This window comes from Charadrius vociferus, unplaced genomic scaffold (genome assembly GCF_000708025.1).
Source record: "Charadrius vociferus isolate BGI_N301 unplaced genomic scaffold, ASM70802v2 scaffold2, whole genome shotgun sequence".
NCBI lineage: Eukaryota > Metazoa > Chordata > Aves > Charadriiformes > Charadriidae > Charadrius > Charadrius vociferus.
In genome coordinates, this window is record NW_009647595.1 from 8,078,231 (window position 1) to 8,087,912 (window position 9,682).

At 39.6% G+C, this 9,682-nt stretch overlaps 1 protein-coding gene across 1 annotated transcript in view; it reads right to left on the reverse strand.

Moving 5' to 3' along the window:
* The window catches only part of LRRC6 (leucine rich repeat containing 6), a 40,461-nt gene that overhangs the window by 4,795 nt on the left and 25,984 nt on the right, over positions 1–9,682 (reverse strand). Inside the window, exon 11 of the mRNA XM_009881053.1 lies at positions 9,005–9,090. Within this exon, the coding sequence (XP_009879355.1) occupies positions 9,005–9,090 (86 nt within the window). The remainder of the gene's footprint in view (positions 1–9,004; positions 9,091–9,682) is intronic.

Genomic DNA, 9,682 nt, shown 5'->3' on the forward strand with positions numbered 1-9,682 from the left:
TTTCAGTATGTTGCTTAGTCATACCTGATGCCACTTTCTGATTAAGAAGTCAACTGAATTACAACTCCTCTGGTTCTTCCTTTCCCAGACGCAATGTAACTTGCATTGTAAAAATTCTCAGCGTCTTCATGACAGCTAACAAACTACGTAGCCTGAAAATATTATTTCTGCAAATCTGTTCAACTCTCAAGATTTACGATCTACTCTGAGGTATTTATAGAAGGCAAACATGACATCTCAATAGAATTGAAAACTAATTTGCCATTTGTGATCTTTCCACACAATTATTCATTTTTCATTCAGGTGACACTTCAGATGCACTTAGCTTTCTTCAAGTTAAAATATTTGTGCTTGGTTTAGGCACTGAAGTGAAGGTGAATTCATGTTTTGAAAGGTCACAGAAATCCTCTTGCAGTTCTTTCAGGTTAGTTTGTCCATAGCTCCATTCAATTTCTGACCTCATCCTACCTCACATACCTAGTCTTGAGGAAATTATTCCTTTTGTTCTACTGTATTTCTCTTTGCAACATGAAATTCTCTTCTTTCCAACTTGTCACACCCCTATCCTTCTCTGTAAACTGTAGAAATATAAGACTGGGAGAGATCCTCAGCCACTAAGTCTGTGGAAAAGAAGGGAGTCTTCCCACACTTCACAAGGAACCTTTCAAGGATCCAAATTCGGACTTCTCACTCCCAAAGAAAGATTCTTACCCTTACAGCTACAAATTTCTCCCACAAATTTGTTCATTGCACCTTCTCCACCAAAATGAACTAAGCTAAATCAGGGTCATCCAGTAAATCAGAGCTTCACAGTACATCTCATCTTCAGCAACACTGTTACATCTCAAATGAAACAACTGTGGAGTTTTTTTAGTGGGGTTTTTTTCTCTGCTTGTTAATAAATGGAAAAAAAGCTCAACTAAAATAAGAAGTTCTCCAAGGAAAGTAAATTAATGCTTGTTCATCACTGTGAAACTGTAAACCATTAAAAAAGTTCTGTAAATGAGTCTTATTATGATATGTTTGCTAGAAAAAGATTGGAATTAAAATCCACTACAGTATTAAAAACATCCAAGTTTTCTTGACCTCAAGTTCAATATAACTTACAGGAATTTTTATGTATTTGATGGCTCTCCCAACTAGTGAAATTTGACTGAAACTGGATAATATATTCAAAAGCATTTATGGGTGTACCAGCAGGCAGCTATATTCCACACATTCCAGCAGTGCATGTTTTTCTTTTGTTTTCCCCTTAAGACTCTGGATGGAAAAAAACCCAACAACAGCAACAAAAAAAAAAAAAACAACCAAAACCAAAACCCCATCAACCCCCAAAAAAGCCATAAATTACATACTGCCAGTAAGAACTGATTCCAGTAGAATGTAAGTGAAATATCTAACCTAATGTATTACACAGTATTTTCTATAGCACCTGCTGGCTTAGTCAACCAGTGCAATGTTACTTAGCAAAGAGGAGAAAGACACTTATAGCAGTCAGATTTGCAATGCTTTAACTACTCAAATAGAAATCACCTCTACCTTACATCCCTTATTTCATTACAAAGCATGTGTATAGACTAGAATTGATGATTTGTTTTTAATTCTGCTTTGTGAAGTACCCTAGAAATTGCTGCTCCGTTCCTTTGACTCTTTAAATTCATCCATTCTCTGGCTGCATTTCTCAACCTCTCAATATAAAGATCCACATTAAAAAAAAAAAAAAACAAAAACAAAAAAACCCCCAAACCCAAAAAAACAAAAAAAAAAACCAAAAAACACCCCAACCCAAACAAACAAAAAAGAAAACCAAAAACCAACAACAACAAAAAAGCACCAAAGAAAAAGGTATCTCTTGTGTATTCCTGTGTATTTTTCTTTACTGGAGGAATTCATCTGTGTGCATATTTACATTTAGAGACATTTTGAGTTTTATTTCATTTTGCTTTCTTTTCCAGCATGGTAAAGGAAGAACAGTCTAAAGCTGAGGGTATGAGACAAGGTTTACTGACTTCATGTAACTGTTACTCCTAAAATTTCCTGTATGACTTCAGAAAATCAAGTTCTTACCAACATCTGAATTTCATCTATGCAATTGTGGCAAACTCAACTTCTGTACCTCACAGATGAATCGCTAGCCCAGTTACAGTGAAGACTGGCATAGCCAGCAGCTATATTAATAGAGGCTTTATAAGTATAATAAATCAGTCAAACTCCTCCCATAGACACTTGTCTCTGAAGGCTTGACATACAGTTTTGTATGCAGACACAGAAGAAATCTCTCCTACGTGGCAGAAGTAATGATAGTATCATCGTGTAGTCTAGCTAACAAGAGTTAAAGAAATTTAAAGCACTACATTATAGCTTAGCAGATTATATGTCTGACAGCATTTAGCTAAGACATCTGTAGCTGTCAAGTGTAATCACTGTAATGAATGTTCTTCTGTAATCTAAGAGACAACTACTCAGCAAATTTTTAACATCTGGCTAGTCAGCGACTTTTCAAATAAAGAGGTCAAAACTTACTATTTTTAGAAAGAACTGTAATTCAAAAGATTTTTTCCCTACTTCTAATTTTGTGATACATATTCCTGTACTATTTTAACAGTAAAATTTGTGGGTTTCCTTCAAAATGTACAGTAAGCATATTCATAATTACTTAAAACTGCATTGAAATCAAACATAAATTCTTGGAGTTTTGCTATGCCATGGAGTACCTTTAGTTCACCAGCTAGCAGAAAAGGGGGCTGTCATTACTTCCATGATTTCCATGTTTCCATTATTATTTCTATTTAAACATCTATTTAAACACAGACAGGTGAGAATCGCCTCACAATCACAGGCCTTGATTCTCATGGGGGACTTCAACTACCCTGATATCTGCTGGGAAGGCCACACAGCCAGGCATGTACAGTCCAGGAGGTTCCTCCAGTGCATTGATGACAACTCTTTGACTCAGGTGCTGGAGGAACCTACCAGGAGAGGTGCTCTACTGGACCTGGTACTGACAAACAAAGAGGGACTGGTGAAGGATGTAAAGGTTGGGGACAGACTGGGATGAAGTGATCATGAGAAGATATAGTTCAGGATTAAGTGCAGTATAGACAAAATGACAAGTAGAGTTGAAACCTTAAACTTCAGGAGGGCTATCTTTGATCGTTTCAAGGAATTGCTTGGAGAAATCCTATGGGAGAGGGCTCTAGAGGCTAAGGGGGCTCAAGAGAGCTGGCTGCTATTTAAGCATCGATGTCCCTACTCTTTATTAATGTCTAGAGAAAACAATTATTGCTGGAAGGTACAAGTGCTTATTCATGAGAAGCTCACCCGTTTAGCTAATGGCTGCTGCCCTCAGCTGAAACTAATCTGGGCTTCGCCTAAGGTTCAGTAAAATCCATTTACTATCTTGAAATTACTCCTGCCAGTCTGTAGTTTGTGACTCCAACCCAGAAAACTTGCTTATACCTCTCAAGTTTTGTTTCTACAGTATCAAACCCAAATTACAAATGTTAACATTTAATAGTATAACACTCTTGCTTTTAAGTACAAAACACTGTCAGACTTTTTGCGTGAAGCAGAAAGGAAAGAGGTATCAGGAATAACTCCAAGACATTCAGACTTAACAGCTACTGTAGAGAAGAATAGCAGATAGCTAAAAGTCTGTGTTTGAATGAAATAAGCAAAGAATATGAAATACTGTAATGAATAAATAGATAATTCAAGAAAATTCAGGCTGAAGTTGCTAAGCACTATAATTTGAAACTTTCAGTGAATAGAGGCAAAAAGTTCTCTAGAGACTAATGTAAAAGTTTTATTGACGTTTCTGTTCAAATAGTTGGTGATAATATTTGGCAAATAAACCCACAGAGATCGAATATTAAAGAGACAGAAGTCATTTATGACTGACAAAAAGCACAAAATACCAGACCATATTACTTTGCAACAGAGAGGCAGGCTATGCCAGATGTTTCACAGCAGTATATATTTTCAGTCCTTGATTAAAAGAAGTAACAAGAACAAGAAGTCTCAAGTCGCAATCATTACAAAGCTTTGGAAGAAAAAACTAAAGCAAGTCTCTTATGATTCTCTGGGGACTTAAAACAGGCGCCCAATAAAATGGGCAGTTAACCATATAAGCATAGATCTCTTCACTGCTTTAACTAAATGTGACTCATCTAAGTCACAATTTTCTTGGAAACCTCAGGTACACTCTTCTCAAGGGGGAAAAACCCCACACTATAAAATAGGATGAAAGTTTAGTTGACTGAAAATTTGCACATTGGAGGTAAAATGTGTAGATAGATTCAATATCTTACAAGGAACAGAAACCAAGCTTTGTGACTTTCAGTACATGTTTTCCTTTTCTTTCCAAGGGGAAGATAATAGGAAGAAGCTACATCACACAGCATTTCAAGAGCATTGCAGATTTATAACGTATACAAATGAACACTGAACAACCACACCTTCAAGAAAGAATAATGCCTGCCTACTTAGCCATCGTCAGTGGAGCAAGACTTCATTTTTAAAAGGTGTACAATCTTCTGGTAACAGAGGGCAGAAATAAGGCGTGCATCTTTCAGCATCAGGAGATGTGGAAAGGGACCTGGGAGTCCTGGTGGACAACAGGATGACCATGACCCAGCAATGTGCCCTGGCGGCCAAGAAGGCAAATGGCATCCTGGGCTGCATCAAGAAGAGTGTGGCCAGCAGGTCAAGAGACGTCATCCTCCTCCTCTACTCTGCCCTGGTGAGGCCGCATCTGGAGTACTGCATCCAGTTCTGGGCTCCCCAGCTCAAGAAAGACAGGGATCTGCTGGAGAGGGTCCAGCAAAGGGCTACAAAGATGATTAGGGGATTAGAACATGTCTCATATGAGGAAAGGCTTAGGGACTTGGGTCTCTCGAAAAAAGGGTTTAGAGAAAAGAAGATTGAGGGGGGATCTGATTAACACTTACAAATACTTAAAGGGAGGATGCCAGGGGGATGGGAGCAGTCTTTTTTCAGTGGTGCCCAGTGATAGGACGAGGGGTAACAGGCACAAGCTTGAACATAGGAAGTTCCATCTTAACATGAGGAGGAATCTCGTTACTTTGAGGGTAGTGGAGCACTGGCATAGGCTGGCCAGAGAGGGTGTGGAGGCTCCCACTCTGGAGACATTCAAAACCCGCCTGGACGCTGTCCTGTGCAACCTGTTGTAGGTGACCCTGCTCTGGTGGAGGGGGTTGGACTAGATGATCTCCAGAGGTCCCTTCCAACCCTGACCATTCTGTGATTCTGTGATTTGTTGTGTAGCCAAGACTAAAGGCACACAGAGAGTTCCAATGAAATGTATATTCCTAATCCACAAGTTGCCAATTCTTTTGCTTTTTGGCAGAATCCATTTGGAAGAGAGATGTCAGTTATGTAATGAAGGACGATCTATTTCTCTCCTGGGAAAAAAAGATAAGACATTTCTTTTAATGTGTCTAAAGCTTTAGCTGTACTTCTGTGGGAAAGAACCATTCCTTTTGCACATTAGAATCATAGAATAGAATCATAGAACAGTTTGGGTTGGAAAGGAACTTTAAAGGTCCGCCCCCCCTGCAATGAGCAGTGACATCTTCAACTACATCAGGTTGCTCAGAGCCCTGTCCAATCTGACCTGGAATGTTTCCAAGGATGGGGCATCTACCACCTCTCTGGGCAACCTGGGCCAGTGTTTCACTGCCCTCATCATAAATTTTTTTTTTCTTATATCTAGTCTAAATCCACCCTCTTTTGATTTAAAACTATTACCCCTTGTCCTATTGCAACAGACTCCTACCAAAAATTATTTCCCCATCTTTCTTAGAATCATAGAATGTATTAGGTTGGAAGGGACCTTGAAGGTCATCTAGTCCCAACCCCCCTGCCATGGGCAGGGAGACCTCCCACTAGACCAGGTTGCTCAAAGCCCCATCCAACCTGGCCTGAACAATTTCAAGGATGGGGCCTCCACAACTTCTCTGAGGAACCTGTTCCATTGCCTCACTTATAAGATCCCTTTAAGTACTGAAAGGCCACAATAAGGTCTCCCCAGAGCTTTCTCTTCTCCAGGCTGAATAACCCCAACCATCTCAGCCTGTCCTCATAGGAGAGGTGCTCCAGCCCTCTGATCTTTTTTGTGGCCCTCTTCTGAACCTGCTCCGACAGGTTCATGTCTTTCCTGTGCTGAGGGCTCCAGAGCTGGATGCAGTACTCCAGGTGAGGTCTCAGCAGAGAAGAGCAGAGAGGCAGAATCACCTCCCTCGACCTGCTGGCCACGCTCCTTTTGATGCAGCCCAGGGTATGGTTTGCCTTCCGGGCTGCAAGTGCACACTGCTGGGTCATGTCCAGCTTTTCATCCTCCAGTATCCCCAAGTCCTTCTCAGCAGGGCTGCTCTCAAACCCTTCATCCCCCAGCCTGTATTGATACTGACGGTTGTCCTGAACGAGGTGCAGGACCTTGTACTTGGCCTTGCTGAATCTTGTGACGTTCACATGGGCCCACTCCTCAAGCCTGTCCAGGTCCCTCTGGATGGCACCCCATCCCTCAGGTGCGTCAACCACACCAATCAGGTTGATGTCATCTGCAAACATGCTGAGGGTGCACTCGGTCATTGACGAAGATATTAAACAGTACCATCTGGACACTGAGCTGTTGACCACTACCCTCTGGATGAAACCATCCAACCAATTCCTCATCCACCGAACAGCCCACCCATCAAATCCATATATCTCCAATTTGGAGAAAAAGACATTGTGGGGGACTGTGTCAAAAGCCTTGCAGAAGTCCAGAGAGATGACATTCATAGCTTTTCCCTTGTCCACTGATGTAGTCACTCTGTCATAGAATACCACTAGGTTGATCATGCAAGATTTGCCCTTGGTGAAGCCATACTGGCTGATTCGAATCACCTCCCTGTCCTTTGTGTGCCTTAGCATAACTTCTGGGAGGATCTGTTCCATGATCTTCCCAGGCACAGATGTGAGGCTGACAGGTCAGTAATTCCCAGGGTCCTTCTTCCTACCCATTTAAAAAATGGGTGCAATGTTTCCCTTTTTTGCAGTCACTAGGGACTTTACCTGACTGTCATGACTGTTCAAATATCATGGAGAGTAAGTATCCACCATTTGGCGTGGAGCTTTTAAAAATATTTGAAATACTCAGTAATCAAGATGGTGCACTGTTGTAATCACTGCTGCCTAGGGAAAGGGTGCAGTGCTTGTGGCTCATTAGGAATCCCAACAAATACTTGCAATCCCCCTATCGCCTTCTTGTCATGCAGGTCATTCAAGAAAAGAAGTCATGACTGATCTTTATTAAAAATAAGAAATAAAACCCAGAATTAATGACAACTGACTCTTGCAAAGCCATTTTGCCAGTGTGTCATGGTTGGGGCTGGCCACTAAAACAAACAATAGATGCTCTCTTTTACTTCTCCCCTCTTCAGATAAGGAAGGCCATCTCCCTTCAGGGACAGAAGGATGAGAGAGAAAAGAGACTTATGAGTTTAAAAAGAAACTATGTTACTTTAAAGAAAATATTACGAAAATAATAAAAAAGAAAATAATGAAATATATACAAAACTGGTATTGAGCTCCCATGGTGACGATCACATCACCAGCAGGCACTGGGAAAGTCTCAGGCTGGACTTAGGGACAGATGAGAACTGGATTCTAGAACACAAGGATCAGGACCACAGGCAAACAAACACATGGAGTCCTCCTCGGATGCCGGCCATAGAAGAAAGAGGGCTGACCCTTTGATTCCTCAGCTTTTATACTGAACATGAGGCAGATGGGATGGAATACCCTGTTGGTCAGTTTTGGGTCACCTGTCCTGTCTGCTCCTCCCCACAGGTGGGACCCCACTACGCTTTTCCTCTTCCAACCCTCCAACGGGGCAAATAACAAAATTAGTTGCCCTTCGTTGTTATAGCAATTAGTGTAAGCAAGAGCCTTTCTGCATATCATCCCTTGGCATAAATTATAAACACTCAGGTCTTATCATTCTGGAAGTGGATACTGTTGGAAAAATATGCCATTAATTTCAGAGAGTTCAGTTACTTAGAAAAGACTTAGCTGCAACATAAAATTACTGAACAGAAAATCAGTTCTGTTTTACCTCAAACCAGGACACCAGTGTCCTAAATATTGAGACCAAGAGGAACACCCATAATCCATAATGCTATTTTTCACTAACTGCTTAGCTTTTCTATCAACATGCACGACAATGAAATCAAACCAGGGAACAAATGTAACACTTCAAATGTAAGCAGATAAACAGCTTAAACTTTGTTCTTACTGTATCTTATTATTCTGGTATGAATATCACTGCCTATAGCAAGAGCAAAAGGAAAGATTAAAAGTTGTATCATAGTGTTTGTACCTAGGTCAAGTGTCCATCAATCCTAGTGTCTATCTACAGCAATGGCTATTAACACTTGCTAAGAGTAAAAACAAAAAATAATGCATCACTGATATTTGCTTGCTTCTGGAAGTCACTACCTGCAAGATTTCAAGAGCTGGAGTTTACATGACATTTAATAGGATGGTTCTATGTTATAGATAAAAAGCAAAATTGCTTTTTGAACCTATTTATTAGTGCAGTAGCTCAACCTGTATACCAGAGTGCAAATACACTAATAAGAGAGATTTAAAATCACTGCTTTCTAAAGAGTTTTCAGACTTGAGTTACATATCAAGGAGCTCTGCAGAGGCAATTCTCAGTAGGTGATTTAGTTTTAGTATATACCAGTTAAATAATCTGAAAGACCTGATGGAAAAAAACCTGGTTGGCTGAAATAAGTGCTTTTTTGGCTCTGCTATTGCAGCCGATCACTTTATAAACAGCACCAGACAGACCATTAGTCTAAAGCTTTTAAACATAGTTTTACGCTATACAAATCAATATTTTCATACTTTAAACAAAACAGCATAATAAGAAACATATATTCTGGTATGTGAATAACATGAAAAAAAAATAATGCAAAAGAAAGAAAGGAATTACCTTCTTGCATTTTTTTGCAGTGTGTTGCAGTCAGAATGTTTAATTGAAGTTGATATGTTTTGCTTAGCCAGGATTATTTCTTTAGCCTAAAATAAAAATACACAGAATAATGTCTCATAATAGTTGATATTTATGCTCACAAGCATTTAAATAATCTCTCAAAACCAAAGAAATTAAGAGTCTGAATAAATTTTCTCTTGTGACATTCACTCTTTCTGTTAGATATTAACACTCGTCACTCAGCATGAAACGCATGCATAAGGCAATGTTAACCAAACGATCTGAATGGAATTATATTAAAATATATGCATGTATATGTATATATTTAAGTATTTAAATATATACATATATTTGTATTTAAATATATGCTGTCTAGTTTAGTACTGTGTTAATAATGCACATTACTGATTTTCTTCGTAACTAAATAACCAGTTTATGCTGTGCTTCCCACTCAGATTTCAGTTCTGGTGTCCATGTGCTGGTTCAGACCCTGTTATTAAATAATCTGCTGCAATCTGGACTTCTCACTCTTTATAAAAGGAACGAGTGACCACAAACTCCCTCGACTCCTTTGTTAAAACAGAATCTTAAGTTCAACATCCAAGTGAATTCCTCTTCTCAATGAAAGCATGCGCATCCCTATTTTTTGGCAGATATGTGTTGTTGGCAAATGGGTAT